We start from the raw sequence: 27065 nt of genomic DNA, 5'->3' as shown, positions 1-27065 counted from the left end.
TGATAAACATATTTAATAGTATTTGATTACTATAACATATGTTACGCTATTATCAATACACGTACTAATCAAACGATCATTTTTATATAAAGTCATTAAAAAGCATATTCCACTCTGATGTCTATCTTGTCCGAAACGAAAAAGACAAGAAAAAACGGTGGAAAATAACGCTTGTTTGTTGCAGAAATAAATGTGCAGGTAGTAATAACTAGTTTACATAACATTAAAGTTACATATAACTAGTTTCATATATATTTCTAAATTATGTGTTTTTATAATAAAAGTCTGATCTCATAGTAAATGCTTTGTTAACAAAACTTCCAAGACTTTTTAATGTTCGGCTATTTTCCGAATTCAACAGTTCTATGAATTTAAACATATTTGGACGTTTCCAGTAATATAGAGGTAACAATTGTTTTCTAAGTTCAGAATATATAACACATTCTAGCACAAAATGATATTCGTCTTCTAATTTATCACATATTATACATTTACGTTCATTTAAAGGTGTACTGACTGGTTTATTCCATCTGCCGGTTTCAATGCAAAGTCTATGAGATGATAATCGTAGCCTAGCTACACTTATTCTTAATTTTGATATATTTATTAAATCGAGATATGGTTGAAATTTAAAATCAGCAATGTTTTTATAAAAAAGTGCTCTACTAGAGTCATTTAGTCTACTTCTCCAATTTTGCATAAATTGATCATTTATTCGTTGTTTAATCAAAAAAAGAAACATATTCATATCACCAACTGTTTGATAATACCAAACATCAGGGAATCCAAGTGAAAATAACAAATCTCTTAACAACGAGCACCAGTTTTTCGTCCTTGGCTTATCTGTAATATCTTGATACAACATATTATATATGATTTTGATATATTTTTTAGAATCTGATTGTAAAATTTTTAACCAAAATTTAACTATTGCATAATATCTATAATTTTGCAACGGTACCCTACCTAATTCACCATACACAAAATCGTTTTGGGTTGTTTTTTTGACACCTAACAGACGCTTACAATACTGAAGATGTGCTCTTTCTACTGCGTTTCCATTATGGAAGCCCCACACTTCACACCCGTAATTTAATATAGGTACAATTAATTTATCAAAAAGAACTAATTTGTGTTTAACAGAAATATTTGTAAACTTGTGTATGTACTTATTCATTTTAAATATTGCCTTTAGCGATTGACCAGCGAGAGTCTTCTGGGCTTCAAAAAATGGACCCCCAGTGGAAAACACTATCCCAAGATAAACAAATCTGTTGACAATTTCAAGTATTTGATTACCATACGTAAAATTAATGTTATTTGGTAATCTTCCACCTTTACGAAAGATCATAACTTTCGTTTTTACTGAGTTTACAGACAATTTCCATCTATTACAATATTGATATAACAAATCTAAATTTACTTGTAACTCTTCACTACTATTTGCAAAAATGACAATATCATCAGCATACAATATAATAAACATTTTAAACATATATGTATCAATTTCTTCAACACCATTTTCTATATACATGCTTTCTAGATCATTAATAAACATGGAAAAAAGAAAGGGAGACAAAGATTCGCCTTGTCTAACCCCAAGGTGACACTGAAAACTATCGCTTATTTGGTTCATATATTTCACTCTTGACTTGACATTATTATACATAGACTTTATTATGTTAAGAATATTACCTCTTATACCTAATCTGATTAATTTCATCCATAAATTTTCTCGGGTTATATAATCAAAAGCTTTACTAAAATCGATAAATGCACAATAGAGCTGCTTATTATTAGTAATATAATGTGTAATCAATCCATGCAATACAAATATATTATCCGAGGTACCCATTTTCGATCTAAAACCTGACTGCGCCTCTATATATACACCATACAATTCGGCCCATTCACAAAGTCGGTTATTCAATATCCTGGTAAAAAGTTTACCTAAAGTACTCAATAAAGTAATACCACGATAGTTATTTACATCATTAATACTTCCCTTTTTGTGCAAGGGGACAACAAAGCCTTCAGACCATGATTCTGGGAAATATCCAGTTTCAAATATTTTATTAAACAGTGCCAACAAATGCGACGAAATAACATTCTTACCATGTATAAAAAATTCATTCAAAAGCATATCTGGACCACCAGATTTATTTGTATTCAATTCCGTAATAGATTTCAATAACTCTTCTAGTGTAAATGGCACATTTAACTCTTCAAACATAATACCAAATTCATCATTTTCGTATCTCTCAATAAAATGTAAAACATCTTCATCTGGTGTAAAAAAATGATCTTCAGGACAATTAACAGCTTTAAAATATGTCTCAAAGGAATCAAGTGAAATACTTGTCTCTTTCACATTACATGAATTCTTTAACAATTTCCAATACAATTTTGCATTTTTTTCCCTAGCGACTAATAATTTATGTGTCTCATTTTTATCATAATCAAATCTAGCCTTTCGTAACACAGTTTTGTATTGTGAACGTATATTTACCATATTTACTCTATTTTGTTCACTTTTGTCACGCCTGTATGCGTTTAAAGCAATATAAAATAATCTACGTATATTTTCACACTCGGGAGTGTACCATTTATTTGAGTGATAGTCATTAACGTATACAGGCTCATTACTTCTTAAGTTTCTTTTACAAATTGGGGAGACTACTCCGTCAAAAATATCTGACAATTCACTAATGCAGTTATCTATATCAGTTTTACATGTAGACGTATTTACATTATTAACAAAAGATGTCAATTTATCTAAAGTATCATTTGCCGATAATCGGTCCTGATAATCCTTTACATTATCGCTGTTCCAAACATATTTGTACGATATATTTTCATATATTTTTTCGTGTTCTGAACTATTTGAACAAGGATTTTTAAACGTAAACATAAAATCAACTATACAATGATCCGACAAAATATTGGGGTCATGTACTTCAAAGTAATCAATATCTGCAAACAGATTCTGAGTAGTTATTACATAATCTACTAATGAAGACCCTTGAGAATTTACACATGTCTGACGGCCAAGAAATTTGTCAGCACTTGTTCTTCCATTAACTATTCTAAGCCCAGTCTGCTTACAAAGATCTAACAAAAGTAACCCATTGTTATTAACACGCCCTGTATCTTGTGAATAACGTTTCATTTCTGTATCAACAGAATAATCTTCTGGTAAAACATCATGATTAGATATATTATCAGAAACAACAAAATCATTCAAAGAATTAGTCCTTGAGTTGAGATCTCCGCAAAGTGCAAAATTAAAACCATTTTCATATTTTGAATCTAGACTTACAATAAATTCTAACAATCTGTCATATGTATGCGTGTCTTGTATAGCTTGTCTACTACTATTTTCAGGCAAAACGTAACACAGACACATAAATAAATCATTTTGCAATCCTAGTAAGCTACCATTTATTTTTATGCAAATAATATCATCTTGGCTCTGAAACACAAAAGTATCATCAGTGACAAATTCATTGCGAATATAAATAATTATACCGCCTGAAGCCCTTTTACTTGAAACTTTATTTTCTGACCTATGTAACACAAAGTATTCAAAATCATTAACCATTAAATCAGAAAATTGATCAGTCCAAGTTTCAGTCAACAATACAATGTCATGATTATTGAAAACAGTTTTTAACTCCAGTGAAAATAATTTATTCGTCCGTTTTGTGCATAATCCCTGGACATTCAATAATGCGCATCGTAGCTGAATGTTTTCGGCGTTGGCCTAATGCCCTACATCTACACCTGCACTGGAATCACCTGTAGTCGCTGAACCATGTAATGATTGACTGTCCTGTGTGGTAGTATGGCTATTTATAGAACCGGGTTTTACCGGATTACTAGATTTGTCAATACACGACTGTTTACTATTTGCACCTGTCAAACGTGCCCGAGAATTAATCCTTGAAGCGCTGGCATTTCTCTTGGAAGGCCTGTGGGAATCGGACCTTTTTTCAGACCTGGACCTTTTCACAGAAGGAGTACGTGTAACACGAGGACGACCGCGTGCACGTAATGGAGACTCGATTGTTTTTGGCACTGTGTTTTCACTGTCTGAATTTAACGTTGAGTCACCCGTGTTCACAAGTTGAACAGTGGCATTACATGGTGGATGTGTATTTGGGGACTGTACAGATTGTGCTGGACTAATTTCTTCGGATAAACCGAGTGACTGCGACTGTGTTTCCATCGGAGGATTTACGTTAGTGTTCACAGGAACTTGCAGGTTCATTTGAGACAAGTTATGTGGGTGGGGAAATAGATTTGGCATTAGAACTGGCATAGATGGCACTGGTCCATGGACATAGGGGGAGAAGCCAGCCATGGTATGGAATTGATTTAATTGCTGCTGCAATTGCATCGGGCTGATCATTGGATGAGAAAGTAAATGTCTGTTAATATCAGCCTGCTGGGGACTTAGCGGGGTGGTCATAGCTGGTACTGCATTGTGATTCGGGACTGGATTATGTATTGGATTTACAGGGGCATATAGTTCGGTTGGGACTGGTGGTTCTACACTTTGTGGCACTGGTAAGTTATTTTGATTTTCCCTCACAATGTTTCTGTTACTGATTTCTCGACTGAGTTCTAAAATTCAAGCCGATCACTGATCTGCACATCATGTGTATACATACTTTGATCAAAGTTGACTTTATCTAACTGTGAAAGTCTACTAGCGTTCGTGTATTGTTCCATTCCGGGAGCTCGTCTTTAACAACGCGGCCATTTTTAATAAGCTTTGCCGGATACACTATTTGTAACTTGGTGTCTTGGGGCGAATTCCGTTTTAAGTCCTTGTACAGTGGCCAAAGGCGAGAACGTGCCTCTTGAATTTCCTTAGGGTAATCATGGTCAACATAAAAACCTGTGTTCTTTAGCATATTGGCTCTGTCCATGATCAACTCTATATCACAGAAGTCTCTAAAGTTCACTATTATTGGGCGACGCTGGACATTTCTACTACGGTCAAATCTACCTAGTCTATGCGCTCTTGCTAGATATATGCGCCTGGGATCAATGTCTAAATGGTTCGACAGAAAGTCTCTCACCAATTGAAAACAATTTTCGCCTCTATTTTCAGAAATACCTCTAATGATTAGATTGTTTCTCCTTGATCTTGCTTCCATATCTATAGACCTATATGCAAGAGTTTTCATAAAGTCTGTATGCGTGTTCGTTACTTGCACTACCTGTCCTAGTTTCTCACCAACACCTGTGAGCGATTTCTCGAACCTGATTAATCCTTGATTACAAATATTTTGTTCACTTCTAATCCCTTTCAGTTCATCAAACATATATATCAGTTTATCATCAATAGAACTACTGACAAAATCGTCTCTAGAAATACCTATTCCACTCATTTTAACAACTTTTTCACTTTCCCGCTCTTGAAAAATTTCAAACCGATTCTTTGTCGGTACTCCAAAGTTCATTTTTCACCTAAATCACTGATTTTTTTGCTCAAATTCACAGCTGTCATTCCATATATATATTTCCAACAATGTTCAAGTACTTATATCCAGATTAAATGTTTTAAACTTATTTTATTTTCAAATTTCTGGCTCTATATTGAAAAGAACGTACACTATCCGCCATATTTAATTCGATTTGTAATTGTATTGTGAACATAAAAACGGCCAAAATGTGCGAGTCACCAGGCTAAATTGTATGTTAGGACCGCTTGAATACACCTGTTCGGACGAAAAAATGGCCCGAACCTGACTAAATTGATTATATCTACTAGAAGCTTAAACAATTTGGAATCCTTTCTATAACTGAATACTAAATGATCTGAAAGGAAATATTGTCTTATGAACACAAAGTTAATTGTCTAATATTATATGAACAATACAGTCTTTGTACTAAAATGCGCTTAGCGCCGTTGTCAAAACACAGCCACAAATGGAAAGTTGCATGATACATGTCAGGCATCATACATGTCAGTATGCTAATATAGATCCAGTCTAGAATGTTACCAAGTTTTATTTTCTTTGAATTGACCTAGACACCTAGTGTATGAGCCAGCATGCTCCCAGTTTAAAATCTGTCAAGATTTTCTTTACACAAACATTCTGACTAAGTTTCATAACGACTTAGGTACAGTTGTAGCCTCTAGAGTGTAAAAAGAGAATTTGATACTAAAGTAAGAAGTAATATGCCAGATTAAAGATGCATTCAAAATTATAGCTTTAGAGCTGCCTACCGCTTTGTTTACATTTTCGTCCAATTGAACTTTACGTTACTTACGTTATGCATGTAATGATATATTTCGATTTATGGCCTAGTTACATCGGACTTAGCAGCAGTTCTATTGCTTCTACCTGCTTAGGTTTATTGCCATTTTAGACCGTATGTAAGGGTGGATGTTCCGGGATTGTGAGCCAATGCAGTAAACAAGTAAATGACAAATTCTCCACATGAATCAGAGATTAAGGTTGAACTACACATTGTCATTTTATCAAATAGAGCTAAGTTGTTCGGCTAAATTACCCTTATATTCCTGAATGCGTTATTATTAATAAAAAGGGAAATCTAAACAGTAAGCTTTTTTTTAAATGTATATGTTATACATTTCGTTGTTACAAATATTTGAAGTAAACCTTCGGTAAGCTATATTTGAATACAAAAGCATAGTTGTATGAACAAGAGCTTTGTAAGTGGTGCTTTTTAATGCTATTTTGCTTTTCTAACCACTTAAGACATGAATAGAGTCATAAATAGTCCATTAAATTTGTCGCCTTTTTCATTGAAAGCCGTCACCATTGTATTATCATGTGTTGAAAGAAACTTGATAGTGAATTAAGGTTTTATACGAGTAGTCTACTGCTTACTTATTAAGAAAGGAAAAGGCACAGAAATGCATTTCCTTAACCCGATTAATACAATGGACACTACTTATACCTTTTCATGATAGACGTCGTAGAAACAATAGCTCTCGGAATATCTCGAACTCTTTTCTAAACCTTCTGTGTTCAGCTAAATTTTCCGGAAGTTTAAAAATCTACAAACATGCAAGATGGCAATCTATAGCAAAAAACAAAACCAGTTCCGTTATTAATTACTTTATTTCTTTACAGCGGAATGTAATTGATCCCCAAATAGAGCGTCTTTATACTACATCTTTGATGAAAACGTAAAATTAACAAAAATGAAAGGCTAGCTCATATTTCGTTTATTCATCATTTACATTGGAGGCATTAAGCGCTATTAAACTGATACTTTTTCCATGACAACCACTTCTGTATTTCGTAAATCTTTATAAAAGACTTGAAAACTATAGAGGATATAAGAAGCTTCCAGTGGCACAATTACTATAACATTAAAACGCCTTATGATATCAGATTGCATCGGCTAAGTAGCTATGTTTCTAACGAATTGCTAAAAATCAATTTTCACATTCCAAATTACTAGATGGACTGATTGAGTTGTTACATTATAAACGATATTAATCATTGAATATCAGAATTAGGGCTGATGATATAGATCTAAGCTTAGTTTAATTTTTATAAATATTGATGAAATAGACGTAACGATTAACATTTAAGGCCAGTTGATTTTTTCTAAAACATTTTAATTATTCGGTTTTTAATTAGGTAATTTAAGCTTTTTGTTTTTCTACTAGAGTTTTATTTTTCGGTGACTTGCTTGGCGATGTATGGTTCGACTGCGACTTGTTTGATAACGTGTGGTTCCGGCTGTGACTTGCTTGATGACGTATGGTTCCGGCTGTGACTTGTTTGACGATGTGTGGTTCCGGTTGTGACTTGCTTGATGACGTATGGTTCCGGCTGTGACTTGCTTGATGACGTGTGGTTCCGGCTGTGACTTGCTTGAGGACGTGTGGTTCCGGCTGTGACTTGCTTGATGACGTGTGGTTTCGGCTGTGACTTGCTTGACGATGTGTGGTTCCGGCTGTGACTTGCTTGACGACGTGTGGTTCCGGCTCTGACTTGCTTGATGACGTGTGGTTCCGGCTTATTTTAGTTTAGTTTAGTTTTAGTTTAATCATATTTTATTGTAATTATCACACAAGACATGGTAAATGTACATCAAAACAATAATATACAGATACATATGTAAATATATATACAACAGCAAACTATCATTACACCAAGACATATATAATACTACTGTACATTAAGAAATATTCAGTAACTTTGCAAATGTGCGATAATACAAAAGGATTTGACTACAAGTCTTGCCAACATTAGAAATCGGTTCCGGCTGTGACTTGCTTGATGACGTGTGGTTCCGGCTGTGACTTAGTATGTTACCAAATTTTAACCGTTTGACAGAAACCATAGATCTCAGTGACAAAAATTCAGTGAATAATGTTGTCGGTGGTTTTACCAGCATAATTCGCCAAGCGGCAAAAACGTAATAGTGCGTCACCGTAATTTACTGATAATCCGGTAAATGACAAAGAATGGTTTGATAGTGAATGTATGCATACAGAAAGGAGATATAAGGAGGCACAGCGTATATTTAAAAGATGTAAAACTGTGGAAAGTAGAAACCAGTTTTACTACATTAAAATTTGATTATAAAAAACTTGTAAAGAAAAAACGAAAACTATTTGATATGAAACAGCTATCGAATATGGAAAAACTAAATACATTAAAACATACAGAACTTTGGAAATCTATTAAAACGAAATCAAAACAGTCAGCTAATGGAATTACACTTGAGTCTTTTTTTAAGCATTTTTCAGAATTAAGTAACGATGTTTTTAAAAGTGAAAATCCGGAAGCGGAACATTTCGCAGAGAGCTATGATTTCAATGAAAATACTTTTTATGAAGATTGCTTGCTAAATTGTCCTATCTCAATAGAAGAAGTTCTGGATGCAGTAACGTCGTTGAAAAGAGACAAATCCTGTGGGAATGATTGTTTAATAAATGAATATTTTATAGAATCCATTGACATTTTGGTTGGACATTTATGCGATATTTTTAGTGGTATACTTAGTAGCGGTTTTTTCCGAGGATATAATTGTACCTTTACATAAAAAAGATGATAAGGGTAATGTAAAAATAATAGGGGGATAACTCTTGAAAGTTGCATGTCGAAATTATTCACAACTATTTTAAATAAAAGAATTACTAATTTTTGTGAGCAATATAATACTATATCGGACACCCAATTTGGCTTCATGAAAGGAAGATCAACTGTTGATGCTAGCTTTATTTTGTTAAATCTTGTACAGAAATACCTAAATGATAATAAAAGACTCTATTGCTGTTTCGATGATCTGAAAATGGCATACGACGGTACTGACAGAAACGCATTGTGGTTAAAATTATTCAAACTTGGAATAGACGGTAAAATATTAAGAGTTATAAAAGATATGTACGAAAAGGTTAAATCTTGTGTGCGATCGTGTAATTGTTATTCTGATTTTTTTAATATTCAGTACGATTGCGTCAAGGGGAGGTAATTTCGCCAATACTATTTTCTTTGAAGACTTGGAATTGTTTCTACAAAATGATATAAACTCTGGGCTAACTGTTGACGATATTATAATCATTTTACTTTTATTTGCTGACGATATGGTTATTCTTGGTAAGTCTCCAGAGGAATTAAATACATCTCTTGCGTTGTTGAACGGTTACTGCAAAAAATGGAGTTTAGAAGTTACCACGCGAAAGACTAAAGTAGTTGTTTTTCGAAAAATTTACATATGATGGTAATACACTACAGGTTGTTAATGACTTTAATTATCTCGGTACGGTTTTCAACTATACTGGCAGTTTTGTATTAAATCAGCAACAACTAACGGGTAAAGCATTAAAAGCATTAAATGTTCTATTAATAAATTGTAAAAAATGTAAAATGAAACCAAAGGTACTATGCCAGTTATTTGACTCATTCGTAGGATCTATACTAAGTTATTCGTCCGAAATATGGGAATTTGGTAAATCTAAGGAAATTGAGAGAATTCACCTTAATTTTTTGAAAAAAATACTAAATGTAAAATTAAAAATAGCAAATGCTACAGTATATGGAGAATTAGGCCGATATCCACTGTATATACAAAGGTATATTCGTATAGTGAAATATTGGTTCAAAATTATAAAAACAGATAATATTATTCTGAAAACTATATACAATATGTCTCATAAAGATTGTATAAATGGAAAGAAAAATTGGGTTTCTAGTGGAATTGTATGATAATGTTAAGGTGACATTTGGGTATGAAAGCTATCTTGATGTTTTACCTTCTGATCTTAGATTTTATTTAACTAGATTTCGGGTTTCATCACATTCATTTTGAGTTCAAACTGGACGATATGTAGTTAATAGAATACCAAAAAATGAACGTTTTTGTATTTTGTTTTTTGTAATTTAAATGATATAGACGATGAATTTCACTTTTTCTGTAAATGTCTATGTTTAGCTGATCTTAGAAATAAATATATTGAATCTTATTTTTATAACAGACCAAATTTGTATAAACTTATTGAATTGCTAAAGTGCACTGATAAAAATAAACTCCTCAAATTATGTAAATTTATCAAATTGTCTTTAAATCGAAGAATTTCACTTTTGCAACGGTAATTATTGTCGTAACTAGCTCATCCTCTAATAATTAGTGTATACTAGTATGTGTTTTAGTATATTTGTTTTGTTACTTTTGAATATAGTGACCTATTGAATCTGTGTTTTGTAATGTATGTTATCTAACGATGTACATGTTGTACAAGTAAATAAAGAATATGTTCTGTTCTGTTCTTGATGACGTGTGGTTCCAGCTGAGACTTGCTTGATGACGTGTGGTTCCGGCTGTGACTTGCTTGATGACGTGTGGTTCCGGCTGTGACTTGCTTGATGACGTGTGGTTCCGGCTGTGACTTGCTTGACGTTGTGTGGTTCGGGCTGAGACTTGCTTGACGATGTGTGGTTCCGGCTGAGACTTGCTGGACGATGTATGGTTCCGGCTGAGACTTGCTTGATGACATGTGGTTCCGGCTGTGACTTGCGTGATGACGTGTGGTTCCGGCTGAGACTTGCTTGATGACGTGTGGTTCCGGCTGAGACTTGCTTGATGACGTGTGATTCCGGCTGTGACTTGCGTGATGATGTATGGTTCCGGCTGCGACTTGCTTGACGATATGTGTCTCCGGCTGTGACTTGCTTGACGATGTGTGTTTCTGGATGCGACTTGCTTGACGATGTGTGGTTCCGAATGTGTTTACTGTGCTTACAGTTACCAAGGAATTGACTTACTTTTACTTTTTAGGAAAATTTTGATACAAATGTCTACGCAGAGGCCATTTGTTGCCTTTGCTAACGACAGATCTGGCACATATTTGAAACTGAAGTAATGCAAGCCAGATGCAAGATCCGCTTATGTAAACAATTGCTAAGATTTAGTTTCTTTACAACCCTGTAAAAATGAAGTCATTGGGCCAACGACGGAAAACCGTCAAAGGATAATCGTTGTTGGGCCACTGTTGGCCCAACAATGATTAATAAGCATTGTAAATACAGCTGTTGGGCCAACGTTGAACCAACTTTAAAATTCAGTCAGAGATATCTGTGCATTGGCCCAATACTGATTTTCAGGGAAAGACTTACACACAGAAAACATCATTGGCCCAATGTTGGCCCATCAGAAGTAATAATATAATAATTATATATTTACAATTCACTGTTTTATTACAAGCCCCTACAGGTAAACACGTTGTATATGTGAAACATACAGTATTTAATTAAATACTTTTCTGCACCAATTCGTAATCATAGTTTGGACAAATTAAACGTAATACTTATCTGCAAACGTAATGATATTTTTAACTATTTTAAATCTACTACCTGAATAATCTAATTTGTGAAAAATTTATATTGAAAACAAGAGCTGTCGGAGGACAGCAACGCTCGACTATTCAACAGCCTTGTTGCTTGAATTAATACGAAAGTCAAAAAAGGGGCATAATTTAGTAAAAAAGTAAAATAGGGTTATGGAATCTGCATAGTGCTTATCAGCTCATGACAGTGGACAAGTGTATGAAGTTTCAATCCATTCCCATTAGTGGGTACTGAGATACCAGTTTACATATAAGAATTTAACCCAAAACTCCTAAGTTGAAAAAGGGCATAATTTTGTAAAATGCGAAGTTGAGTTATTGACCCTTTGCACTCCATGTCATATCATGACAGTGAACTAGTGTGTGAAGTTTCAATCCTTTCCCATTAGTGGATACCTAGATACCAGCTTACATACAAAAACTTAACCAAAAATTTCTATGTTGAAAAAGGGGCATTATTTTGTAAAAAAGCAAAATAAAGTTATGGGACCTACTTTGTGCATGTCAGATCATGACAGTGAACAAGAGTGTGAAGTTTCAATCCATTCCCATTAGTGAGTACTGAGATACCAGCTTACATACAAAACCTTAACCAAAAAATTCTAAGTCGAAAAAGGGGCATAATTTTGTAAAAAACAAAATAGAGTTATGGAACCTGTGCAATGTAAGTCAGTTTATTACAGTAAATAAGTGTGTGAAGTTTCAATCCATTCCAACAAGTTGTTACTGAGATACCAGCTTACATACAAAACCTTAACCAAAAATTTCTAAGTAAAAAAGGGGGCATAATTTTGTAAAAAAGCAAAACAGAGTCATGGACCCTGTGCAATGTAAGTCAGTTTATCACAGTGAATAAGTGTGTGAAGTTTCAATCCATTCCCACAAGTGGTTGCTGAGATACCAGCTTACATACAAAAACTTAACCAAATCGGGACGCGGACGCCGACGCGGACGCGGACGCCGGCGCATGGGCGAGTCCAATAGCTCTACTATTCTATGAATAGTCGAGCTAAAAACTGCTACAACAAATGTTTAATCTTGTACAATCATAAAATGTTTACAATAAACCTGTTGAATATTCCAGAACATGAACTCTCGTTAACCCGAGTTATGTAAGAAATCCCAGAAAATGTGGTTAATTTTAATCTCTGGGCGAGATTTCTCGCTGCACAGACATATGAAGTAAAGGAAACTATTATACATGCGATAGATCTAGATTGAACAAAATTCGATCTACTAGCTATAAACTGTAGGTAGAAGTTTTTTAGTATTTTTGATAAAATTGTGGAATCTTATAGAGAACCTGTATACATGTAGTATCCATGTGCCTTGAACATATGTTGAATACTTTTATCTAAAACTCGTGGATGGCACTTGTGTTGAGTATTTAATTCTGTAAATAAAATAACTCATATTCTCGTTAATTTTAACATATTTTTCTCGGTTAAATACAGGCAAAAATAAATTTCATACTCTTTACGCACGTTTATGTCAAGAGGTTTATTTGCATCTGTATAGTTATAAATTTGACATAGATGGTTTAATCAACATTATGAATTTCGATTTTTTACAGGGTGCTGTTCAAGAAAGTAATAATGTAGTGCACAGGAAAAAGAAAAGACAGAAAGCTGCAACTTCAGTGAGAAAAGAAAACAATCAGTCGACTGTGACAGAACTTGGATATATATTAAGTTAAAATACAGACAGTAATTCATTTTAATAGGATATAATCAGTGACTGAAGAAAGATAAATGACAGATTTATTTTTAGTTAGAATTTTAAAAGGCTGGAATCAATGTTAGACATGTTGTAGTGATGTTCAAATATTCGGTTATATTTCTTCAGGAAACTTGCAAACAAACTTTAAATAAATTTTTAGATATTTCTTGTTAAATGTTAAACAAAATCACAATTATTTGAAAATAAAACGTGTACTAAATAATATTAGTTTTAGTTTACTTTTTTTTCAAATTCATAATCGTTGGGATAGCGTTGGCATCCTTCTTTGGCCTACAAAGGAATAGAGTTGACCCAATGTTGGACCAACCATCATAGACGAAAAAACGCTGTTGGCCCAATGGATGGCCAACGATAAGTGTAGGATACCAATTGTTGGCCCAATGGAGGGCCAACGATAAGTGTAGGATACCAATCGTTAGGCCAACGGTGTACCAACGTTGCGCCAATTAGCAAAATGGCGTTGGGCCAACGTTGGCAATTTTAACAAGCTGTACTAAAATCGTATAAAATTACACGTATTTCAGGCATTTTCACAATTTGAGATTTTTTTTTTATCAAGTCAATTTCAAAATACAGCCAACCCATCGTCTAGACCCCTCATTTCAGAAATTTCCAAACCGATGACTCGTGTATAAAGACTATATATACATGAAGAAGAAACACAGCAGGGCAATGCCAGTGGCAAAATTAATACTTGGGAGTTTTAAATAGTTAATTGGCGCCCTACCAAGCTCTTTAACCCCTACTATGTTTCTAAATTACAAACAGTGTTAATACATTACTTACCCGCAGTAACAGTAACCACAGAAACACGGTGTGAAACACAAATATGCTCATATACAAAGATATAAATCAAAACATGTGGAGCTGTAAACGTTCCTAAGAATCAAAGACACAAACGAAAACATCATTACGACCATGTTGGAGCAGAACAGCGGACAATGACTAAACCAGTCCATCCATAGCGGGGAATTAAGAGCGAGTTGCCATTTAGTTCCTCATGTTTTCCATCATGCAGTCAAAGAAATGCGTCGCGCCCAAATGTTAAAGGGTTGCCTTACACTTTACATGGAAGGTGTCTCAGACCAATACGGTCACGGCCTCTTGCAATAAAACGTTACTGGACTTACATAAATAATGGTTGGAAAAATCTAAATCACATATCCATAACAATCAGTCTCTGGAATACCTAGCCACAGAAAAGTTTTAAATATCTCTAAATGTCAATTGCGGTGATAAACCTAAGCAAACAGTTTTCGAGGTTAAGGATAACGGTAACGTTTTGGTAATAGTTATATTACGCGTGTGAGAGCTTTCAACAAGACTAAAAGCTCTGGATGATCTTATAAGATATGCAATATAAACCCAATAAGGTAATACTCTATCAAGTTGATGAAAATTTGCAAGATAAATGGTAAAGTTAACTATCTTGACATATATTTTCATACGAATAATATGGAGACATGTTAATCTCAAAAAGGAGCAATGATTTTCGCATCTTAAGCCTTCTATAACTGAAGTTCTCTAGTATATACTAGCAACCATAGGAGTTTCCATGTTTAATAGATTAGGAGACAGTGTGAGGTGCTGTTAACGTTGGTGATGGCAAATACTTGCCTATTTGGCGATGCAATTTACGTAAAATTGCTTTCATAGCAATATAAACAGCGCACCAATGTCTTTTTATAGGTAAATAAACCTTTCCTCTTTCTACACAAAATAACATAAAAACATACTATTTCAAAGATGCCATACGGAATGGAGTTATAATAATTTCGTTATCTGTAGTCTTATTATATATTATACCAGATTTATGTAGCGCTCTATTCAGGCACATAGGCAGCCACTCAGGGTGCCAAATTCATTTTCTACTAGTACAGAGCGATCTACAATTGTACTGAGAAATATGAGAGGTCACGAAGTGTCCGTTGAAGATTCATGAATTTCAAACCAGTATACAATTATTTCATAATCATCGAAGAAAAGATTATATTTCCTTCTACAATCTCTTTGATATAACATATATATGGTTATGAATTCAGTTTCTGAAGCTTATAACTAATATCAATTACTGGCAGTCTTCATTATTTTATTCTCTCCCATTCATCAATTATTCAACGTCATTAACTGTGAACGTCATGCGAAAATGGTGTGCTACCTTTATGAGTGGGCTATGTATATAGACATTTGATTGCCGTGTGGGTAAAAAGTAATAATCCAATGTTCATTTCAACAATTCAAATGCAAGAAATAGTATATAGAGGCTTCGTAATTGTTTTGACAAAGTATAAACTTCTTATTCGTTTGTATCTATGTTTCATAACGCACAGTTAAGTGTTTACATTAAAGTAGCAACAGGGTGGGTCCAGGCGTGAATTTTCAGTACATTTAAAGTTCACTTTTGTGTGATATATAATGAGACGTTAGACGTGATTGGTTTGCTCTGTTGACTTCTTTTCATATGGATAATACTAAACGAAGACTTGCGAAAATCTATAAAAAAAATCTTTTTAAATTTATACGCTAAAAACGAGAAAAATGTCGATTTCATGACGCCGAAATTTGAGACAAAAATTGTCCAACTGCAAGCTGTTGAACGGATATATATTTTATATCATAAAACTGCACATAAAAATGGTAAACATCCAATACGAAAATACATGATCCAAGTACGCATCTCTCAAAATGCAATCCAATATAACGCATGTATGGTTGCAAACATAACAAACATTACATAAAAGTACATAAAATAACATTGAAGGACAGCGAAGAAGGAGCGAACAAATAAAGGAACACAGTGGAGCACCGGATAACAACAGCCAGTTACAAAACCACCACAGTTACTTGATATCTTAAAATGGTTAACCTCTCTCTCCATGCCCTGCTGCATAACACTGTAAATTAAATTCATCCCCGTGTTAATCTCTTGCATACGTGATGGCACGGCATCTTAAACGGAGCTAAAATACGCCTACAGCAAAATATCCCCAGTATTAAAAGACGTGTCTCATGACTTTTTCTGCGAAGTGAAACTGAAACTACACGAGTTTTCATTTTGGCTGACTTTCTAAACTTCATGTTAGTATCTTGGCCCAGGCCGCCTCTAAGGTAGCAGGCAATTTGATTTATACATTCATATTTATGCACAAACATGTTCATTTATCGGAATCATTACAAATGCAGTTATCTGAAACTAGTAACCAATCATGAAATACGTCTACTTGTCGACCAGATTAAAACTGTCCCATTCCATTTTTTTCTAATGAAACATAAGAATTCAATGTACACGGGCAAATGGACAAATGAACGGACAGTGTGTTAAATCAAAATCAAATGTTTGTGTTCCTAGCAAAATAAATATAGTAAAGTACTTGAGCTAATCATATATATCAAGTAAATAACAAATATTGCACAGAAAAATATCGAAATAATAAGGACAATTTACGTCTTTACAGTATTAAAAGACAAGATGTAAAAATGCTAATCGGTTGCTGTTTCATGACACCTTCCAGACAACCAAGTGATATCAAAATTATTTTATGTTTTTTTTTTTCTGGCAAGCTTTCAATTGACTGCCTCAATTTGATAACTGGTGATGTTTTGAAGGGAACACGAGGCGCACGTGCATGCTACCAGATACTAAAATCATTCAATAATAAGATCAGTCATGTGGAAGTAAATATTACAAAATTATGTTACACTTGTATTGGACTTGTTGTCTTACGAGTTTTAGTGCTGAATCATGTCGTTACTAACAGTAATTCACATCTCTGATTCAAAGTCCCTTCTTTTATACAAATATCAGACCTGGCGTTATTTTCTTATAAATGAGTGTCACGAAATGTATTGTCTCATTTGTTACTGAGAATAGAAGAAAGTATGCTAGATAATGATCATATCAATGCTGTCTCTGGCATTACAGTACACTTGTCACGTTATGGTACTTATTAAAGCCCTATAATGTAACAACCGATGGGAATTCTATCACATTATATCGTACTTGTAATTTATAGAAAGAATATATGAATCTCTGTGATGATCGCAAGTTATAATTTAGTTGAACTAAGATTTTATTCAGACATAAAATAAATATTTAGTGGTTAATACCGCCACGTGTTTGCTTCTATCCGAAACAAGCATAATTGGAAATTAATTGATTCATATTTTGTATCAATTTATCTAACATAGAGACAAAACCTGACTTCGGCTTTTACTTTACTTATGTAAAATTGTTTTTTTCCTTTGTATGTTATATACTGTTGGTAACCTAGGAACAAAAGAGTACTTAATAAATCCGTGGTTTAGTACAATAATTGTATCGTATCATACCTGAAAATCTTTATCATTGTCGCTACTATTCCACCCGAGTAGGTACCAAGCTCAAAAATTAAAAACTGGAAACCAGGAAAGAACAAGAAGACCCGTGATATGTGAAAATAAAATCTTAAACTGATGCTTTATTTACCATTTTCCTTTGTCTAATATTTTGCCTAGCGTAAATAAAATCTGTAAAAATATCCTTTGGAAGCATAAAATACAACCAAGAAGAATAATAGCAGACTCTGTTCATGAGAGGAAATGAAATGTGCAGCACCTCTCACGCTCCCAAGCACCGGCTTAAACAGAACTCTATTAAACATACGCTGAATGGACTCCATGGTCCAAAGGACCAGAAAATATAACAACAATGAATCCAAAAACTTGAATGCTAATTTACCAAATGCAAAATAAATAACCCTACCATATATGAAGTGTTATATCTACAATCATACTTGTAGAGCTATGCATTAGTATTAGAATTAAAACTGAAAAGTAAAACCAGTCAGGCATGGTAAAAAGCAACAGAAAATTGGCCTACTAGGAACTGTGACCGAACACTTGAGGTTGCTGACTTCACATCTATTAGCGTTTTCCTCTGCGATTCGTACAGCTCGTCATTTGAGAATAAATGAATGTAGTTTTTTCGGAGACAACCAGTCAAGGGAACACCCGGCTTGATTTAATGTTTTATGAGAGGTAATGAAATGTGCACCTCTCTCACCACAAATGCATAGGCGGGATTTTATCATAAAATTGACCTTGAATGGAATCAAAGTTCCCATTAGGACAACACTGAGATATTTTAAATAAAGCTAACTTGCGGATGATCATGGTATTAAAAAAAAACACTGGGAGGTGTTTATATGAGCGGAACTGTGTACTTCTTATTAAACCAAAACTAACAAAAAATAAACTCACCTAAACTGGTAAAAACATCAATAATTAAGTTCATCTGTCTGTAATTAAGTTTTAAATTTATTAAGAAATATAGCAAATATTTCCTGACATTTTAAAATTGTCGTTTTTTTTGTTTTTTTTTTGTTGGCGCACAATCCGGAGTCGTCCAGTGCATTTAAGTCAATGCCCAAAACTATTATAGATCTAATTATCTAAAATTAATGAGACCTTATTCATTAATAAAAAAGAAAGTAGGTTCTTTCATAAAATGTTATGTTTGAAAAATTCAGAGTTTTACCTTATTCAGATTTAATGAATTAAAAGTTTGTACGGATAATATTAGCAGTTATTTTGCTAGCGGAGACACGGGCAATATCATCGTGACGTTGCAATTTCCTTTCTCGAGTTCAAACTATGCAACAACCAAACATTTACATTAAACTCCAGCGATGAATCTTGTTTCAGAGAATATGCAGACAATATTCTGCCCTTAATTTGATAGTCATTTTATCATTCTTAAAAATAATAAGATTATGATCAGTTTGATTTATGTTTCCAAGTCATTGCCCACTTCATGTGTCGTTCCTTATGTTGGCATCAATATCTAAGAATTATTCATATACGACTTCTTTGATTTATTTGTGCTAATAATTTCTATTACACGAACATATGACGTGAGTTATCTGCTGAAATACCCAGCTTCAACTTGTCAATATAGGCCAATGCGTAAGTTAGATATATTTGAGCTGGAATTCTATAGGAACTAAACATGTATGGACATATCCCTCTTCAGCGTTTACATGTTACTATAACGTCCGTGGAAGGGCAATAAAACGACAATGGTGCAATTTTCCTCAGCAGTGGATTGAAACTGTTGCATGAAATTGTTAGAAGAAACGTATATTCATTAATTCTAGATTACCACACGTATATGGTCAACATTCGCCTACCACAACTACATCTACATCCTAAACATTATAACACAAAATAAGGTGGGAATGATAAAACATCTAAAACTGTGTGTGAAACTAACCGGCCTTAGGACTTTTAGACAATTAAAAATGATGAGCAATCTAGCATCACAGCTATATAATTTAATCAACTGTCTGACAAAAAGCCAGTTCTTTATCCCCTTCACAAAAGCTCTTCACGAATTAAATTTTACAATAACTTTTCTCCAGAGCGATCATTCACGTAACAAAAACGGTTTTTTACTAGTACAAAATTAAAAGATTTAAAACATAGAGTAATACACGCTGCACAAATGACATAATAAAGTTCATAAACTCTCTTGACGTTTGAAACAAAAAGGGCAGACTTGTAAGAGGAAAAAATATCACGGAAGCATAATGTCAAACACACATAATGCATTTTGATTTTGTTTCCTGTCAGAAAGTTGCCATGACTACTAATTACATAATAAACGTTGTGAGATTTTCCGTTGTTTAAAATGTGCACTTGAATGTTTGTTCTAGATTTTAAAGGGTTAACAACACAACAAAAATGTACACCTTAAATTGGCTTGAAATTCAGGAAACATAAAAGATATGTGTTTTGGTTTTTTTAATTTATCATATACATTTGATCGGTTTTCCTTAAACGTAAATGTACAAGGACAAAACATTAAAAATTATGCTTAATACTTTGTTTCTATTTTTCAATATAATCAGTCTTATTCCAAACATGAATAGTTCTATCATGTCATCTGGGAATATTTTCTCTTTGCTCCTCAAAAAGGTCTTGGCAATACCAGTAACAACATTATAAAAATGTCTTCCATGCAGTTCAGATTTCAATTTCAAAACATATTGCATGCCAGTACAACATATTCTAAGTAATAGGGCAACATACTAACAATGTACGTAAGTCATAGCTATATATCATACAATTCATGAAGACATTATGAAGTTTGAAAATGTCTAGAAATCTATAATTGGTGAATGCTTTCAAATGCTAATATCTATATTTTAAAGATTTAATGTGATTTTATTCTTAAATTGGTAAGGAAAAATAAACAAGAGTGCCAGAATTTCACAATATACGCCCATCATATCAAATTTCTTTACACTAGCACCAGTATTTGCATATGAATTATTTTGGCCAATTATAAAAGCACTTATAAGTTATTTATAGTAGCAACAAAGGAAAGTTAATCCTGAAAAAAATCTATATAATATTAGTTCACACAAAACTCCTTACCAGGTAGAAATAGGTCAAAATACACCTAAAAATTGGATGTAGCATGCAAGTTGTACCACAGAAAAGTGGTCTCGATTATTCCCTACGGCCAGAAATAAAAAAGTTACAGTATAAGCTATTTGTAGTAATAACAAAGGTACGTCATTCTTTAAACAAGGGTGCCTCATGGTGGTAAATATTTGTGCCAAGTTACATAATAATAATAATAATAATAATAACTTTATTTATAGAAGAAGGCACAGTTCGGGCTTGCCCAATCTTCCCTGTGGTCCTCTTTCAAACATAATTTACAAACAATATACACAAAAGGTATACATGACACAGAATATACAAAGACAAATTAAATTCTATAATAGATCTAAAAGTAGAAGATAGCAATAAAATGAACATCATAGTTTCAACAATCAAACAGTATGTACAAGGACAAAATTTACTAGAAGGGTAATACTTAGATAAAGAATTTGAGCAACTTCAGAACATTTGTATTCTGAGAGACATAGATAATAGATTTTCATTCATAATTAAGTTATAGATTTTGCTTTTATGTGTTATCTGAATTAGATCTGTTATTAAGCCTCTGTTTATACTCTAGATAATTCTTTTTAAAACTGTTTACACTACCTGAGTGTTTTATTTGTTCCAAAGTTTTGATCCTGTATATGCAAAGGATTTTCGTAAAATTTCAAGGTTAGGTTTGGGTACATATGAACTGTTTTGATCGCTAGATCGTAAGGACTAACTATGAATTTTGGATACATAGGTGAAATTGTTTTGTAGATAAGAGGGTGCAATATTGTGAAAAACCTTGTACATCAATATTGATTTTTTTGCATTCTACTCTTTCATCAAAAGTCATCAAGTTTAGTATCTTTGAAAGCTTTGCTGAAGGTCTTTCTATTGTTTCATCTAAAATAAGTCTTGCTGCTCTTTTTTTAAAGGACATAAGTTTATTGGTTTGCTCTTGATTACAATTACCCCAAACAGTACAGCAGTAGTCTAAGTGGGGGAGAATATATAATCCCTCCATGCATGAAGAAGAAATGCTCCGGACAAAGTCATTCTTAAATTAGACCTTTGACATCTAAGTGTGACATTTACCTTAAACCTAGGGGCCTTGTTCGAATTAACTCAATATAAGGAACAGTTGTGCCAAGTAATTTTAAAATCCCTTGATGAATGGTAGAGTTATTGACCGTACAAGAAACAGACTATGTTAAACTTTAACCTCCATGTGTGACCTTGACCTTAAAGCTAGGGAACTTGGTCTCGCGCATGACACGTCCTCTTATTATGGGGAACATTTGTGCCGAGTAATTTCAAAATCTCTTGATGAATGAGTTATGGACCGGCCACGAAGCAGACCTCTAAGTGTGACATTGACCTTGGAGCTAGGGCTCTGGATCTTGCGCATGTCACGTCGTCTCAGTATGGGAAACATCTGTGCTAAGTAATTTGAAAATTCATTTATGAATGGCAGAGTTATAGACCGGACACGAAATATACTCTGACGTGCCATGCGCAAGACCGTGCGGAAGACCGTGTGGGCATATACGTCAGGGATGAGAGAATATATTTCACTCTTTTGACTGAATCTTGGTACTAGGATGAGAAACAGCATCATTTTGAAACTTCTGACTTGAACCAGAATGGATATAAATTAAGCGTAACCAATAGAAAAAATAAAAAGGCGGTGGTGTTGCGATCATTTGTAGAAACACGATCAATATGCGAAGGGTAACTCAAGCACTTTTCGAAGCTTTGAATATGGTATTTGGAAACTCGTTTTCAAAAATTTAACCATACACGTAGTGGGTGTGTATAGACTCCAGGCTCTATCGACTGGTAACCAGTTCGTTGCTGAATGTTTTGATTTCATCGAAAATATTTTACCACATTATGACAATTTACTTATATTGGGAGATTTCAACTTGCATATAAACGATGACAACAGTTCTATTACAAACTTCAAGGACTCTCTAGTAGCTATGGGCCTGGAACAACACGTTGATTTCAGTACTCATACAGGAGCCTGGACCATTTTTATCTGATCGCTATGTTGTTAAGGTTCTCTTAGATGTTAAAAAAGAGACTATTACTAGTAGGAGCGTGTCATTTAGAATCTTTAAAAATTTTAACGAATCAAAATTTTCAAGCGACCTAGGTGCAATAAACGTTGATTCACAGAATATAGACAAGTTTGTGAAATAGTTTGAATCGGAAATAGAGGATGTCCTGAATAAGCACGCTCCCCGTGGTTCAATAAAAAAATTGCAACATCTAAAGCAACAAGTTAGAAAGTCCGAGCGTACATGGAGGCGTTATGGTAAAACAGATCAGTTTGAGTCATATAAACAAGTAAGAAATGAATACAATTTTGAAATCAAACGTCAAAAGAGAAACACACTCAGTGAAAAGATAGAGAACGGTAAATAGTCTGCCTAAGGTGATTCCAAGACTCTGTATGGACTGGTATCTGAACTAACTGGCACCAAATCTGAAAACCCACTGCCTCAAGGAGAGTCTAATAATTCTTTGGCCGAAAACTTTGCTGACTTTTTCATGGCAAAAATCTCAAAAATACGTCAATCCCTAAATAAATACCAAAACTTTGAACCTCAAGTAAAGGATATACAAAATTTAAACAAATTTACTGAATTGACTCAAGATGAAGTGAAAAATCTCATCAATGAATTGAATACTACGTCTTCGGAGTTAGATATTTTGCCAACATGTATTCTGAAATCACATGTAGATGAACTTCTCTCTAGTATAACTAGGTGTTTTCCCTGTGAAATACAAACAAGCAGTTGTTAGACCTCTTCTAAAAACATGACTTGAACTAGAGCTTTCCAGTTATCCTCCTGTGAGTAATTTATCATTTCTATCAAAACTTATTGAGAAAGCTGTTCTTTATAGATTAAACAAACATGTAAATCAAAACAGTCTTTGGCCTCAGAAACAGTCTGCATATAGGAAATACCACTCCTGTGAATCTGCGCTACCTCGGTTGGTCAATGATCTTCTAAGTGGTATGGAGAAAAAGGAAGTCACGGCCCTTATTGCGATTGACTTAAGTGCGGCACTTGACACTGTCGACCACGACATTCTTCTAGATGTCCTGAAAGCACAATATGGCGTCTGTGATACAGCTCTTCAATGGTTAGACTCCTATTTATGGTCTCGTACTTGTAAGATTAATATCAACAATATATATTCATCAGACCGCCATCTTGAATGCAGTGTGCCCCAGGGCAGTTGCTTTATCTCACCTATACTTGAACTCTTTTTGATGCCATTCCAAAAGTCCATATCAGTCTATGGTTTTGCTGATGATCATATAGCAAATAAAAGCTTTCGTCCTACATCTGTTTCCGTAGAATCACAAGCGATCGGAGCCCTTGAAAGGTGCGCAGTTATAATCAATGACTGGATAAATAGAAACAAACTGAAAATGAACACTTCCAAAACTAAATTTATTATGTTTGATAGCAGACCTCAACTGAACAAATGCTGTACAAATTCCATTAACATTGCTGGTGATGATGTCAAACGTGAAAGCACAATAAGATATCTCAGTGCATTTTTGACGAAACCTTGAACTTTAAAGATCATGTAAGTCGCAAATGTCGTACAGCCATGTTGAATTACCTACGAATTAAGAACATCCGAAAATACTTGACAAAAGCAGCCACTGAAATTTTAGTTTTGTCACTAGTTATTTCACATCTGGATTATTGCAATATCATACTGTATGGTGAAGCTAACTGTGAGGTGCGTAAGATGCAATGTATTCAAAACATGTGCGCAAAATTTGAGGAAATTTGACAGATTTGACAGTTCTAAATAAGCATTGTATCACTTACATTGGTTGCCGGTGAAAGCAAGAATTGAGTTCAAAATACTTTCTTTCATGTATAACTGTCACACTGGCCGAGCACCTCTGTATTTAACAGAATTGCTTACAGAATATATTCCTAGTAGACAAAGTTTGAGATCGTCTGAAAATTCTGAATGTCGTTATGTTGTTCCATACAAGTGCAAAACATTCAATGATAGAAGTGTCTGTACTATTGGTCCAAAACTTTGGAGTGAACTGCCGTTAGACCTGCGCAATAGTAAATCACTTGACACATTCAAAAACAATCTTAAGACACTGTATTTCAGAGATTTCTCGACATTGTTTTAATTTTTTTGATAACTGTTTATTATGCGAAAATAGCAGGCGATAGTTCTTAAATTTTTGTAAAAAGGTTTTACATTTCAACATTTATATTTCCAAGGTTTGTATAATTAAGCGTACTTGTTGGTAAGGCTCTATGGGTAGGGTAGTGTGTAGTATTTCTTTCTTAAATAGTATATGATGGCACCATTAACCGCGAGGGGGGGGGGGGGGGAGGTGAACCTCTATATTCAGCTCGTCTGGGCGTACCATGTGATGCTTTGAGCACTGGTATTTGCAATAGAGGTAAAATGACCTCAATGGGAGGGGTGCGATCATGACTGTTTGTTACAATAAGGCTGATATTATTATTATTGTCATTATTAATATTGTTATAATAATTATTATTATTGTTATGTACAACGCCATTGAATATATCATTGTATAAAAATAGGCGTTTAATCATTTAAATTATTCAGTTTCAGTTTGTTAACTTTTGACCTCTAAGTGTGACCTTGACCTTGAAACTAGGGGTCTGAGTCTTGAGCATGACACACCGACTCATTAAGGGGAACATTTATGCCAAGTTATTTCAAAATCCCTTTATCACACCGTTTATGCTTACTGGCAGAGATCGATTGCAACTGGAGCAGCACAGGATATTTTGAGGAATATAACCATTTTTCGTATAGAATCCTATGTAACATTACCCTGGTGTTTAAATAGCTTGATCACTCTGGCAATATATTTGGCCCGTACTAGTATTCATTAATCAATAATTATATCTAAGATTTTAAAATGTTTAATATCTGTTTCGCAAATGTTTCCTTGAATTACTTCGATACAACGAAAATCCAGAGTTTTGTGAATTGCTCCATACAATACACTCCAGGTCACAACAACTTTAAATCAAGTTAGATTTTAGACATTAGATAATATAGTTACGTTTCAAAATATTTGCCTCACCGAATCATTGTGTCTTTCTATCATATATTTTAGTGTGCAATTGCCAAGACCCGCGCAGGCATATTGTGTATCGCCAAAGGGACCAAACAATGAGTCTGTTAGGATAACTGCATCTAAACTCTTACATAATCCCAACTGATACACATGTGAACAAATCACATATTCGAACCGTGTGCAAAGCCGTTATTATAATTATTTATTTATTTGTTTATTTAAAAACCTCTACAATGTAAAGATTGCATAAGCAATACTTACACATTAAGGAAATACTATTTTTTGTTGGTATCATTTTTTAAATCTTCGTCAATGACTTCTGGCATCCGCATTTTAAAAGGCTTTTTGATAAATGTATCTATCAACACATTGTAAATATTTCAAGTTTTCTCACGCGAAACATCAACTTTTTTCTAGTTAACGTTAACAACATCTAATATTGGCAAACGCAAATTCAAACTGCGTAAATTGTTTAATGGTATTTTGGTATCCAGATTTGGTTATAGATTGATAGATTTAATTGCAACCATTAAAAAATCTTCAATATCACGCCAAGAGTGTTCTGTTTAGCGTAACCTTTTTCTTAACAAATTTTCCGACATGCCAAAATTGAGTACATCGAGGTTTAATGGACGTATATAGTGTTATGGGGGCCTCCGTGGCCGAGTGGTTAAAATCGCTGACTTCAAATCACTTGCCCCTCGATGCAGGTTCGAGCTCCACTCGGTACGTTGAATTTTTCATGTGATGAAGCCATCGAGCCATAATTGTTTCGGTGTGACGTTAAACCCAACAAAAAATAGTGTTATGTTAGTATGTTTGTAAAAAACGACGCTTGGTCGTTGCCGTAGATACTTGCATGCACAATAGATCTGTTGTTTGGAGTTTGTGCTAAAAGGACTCCCCTGAAGTGGTATCTTAAATCTAAAACATCCAATTAGTATT

The 27065-nt window shown here is 34.0% G+C and overlaps 1 protein-coding gene across 1 annotated transcript; it reads right to left on the bottom strand.

The window, feature by feature from the left end:
• Positions 1–7664: 7664 nt before the first annotated feature.
• LOC128558911 (uncharacterized) lies at positions 7665–25841 on the bottom strand. The gene is made up of 3 exons (XM_053549201.1): positions 25786–25841; positions 10730–11237; positions 7665–8012 (listed from the first exon to the last, which is right to left on the bottom strand). Exons 1-3 carry the CDS (start codon positions 25839–25841, stop codon positions 7665–7667), a joined length of 912 nt encoding a protein of 303 aa, XP_053405176.1.
• Between the last annotated feature and the right edge of the window lie 1224 nt (positions 25842–27065).

The sequence above is a fragment of the Mercenaria mercenaria genome, chromosome 8 (assembly GCF_021730395.1).
Source record: "Mercenaria mercenaria strain notata chromosome 8, MADL_Memer_1, whole genome shotgun sequence".
In the NCBI taxonomy this organism is placed as follows: domain Eukaryota; kingdom Metazoa; phylum Mollusca; class Bivalvia; order Venerida; family Veneridae; genus Mercenaria; species Mercenaria mercenaria.
Note: the sequence above shows the minus strand (reverse complement) of the source record. Positions and strands in the feature narration are given on the sequence as shown.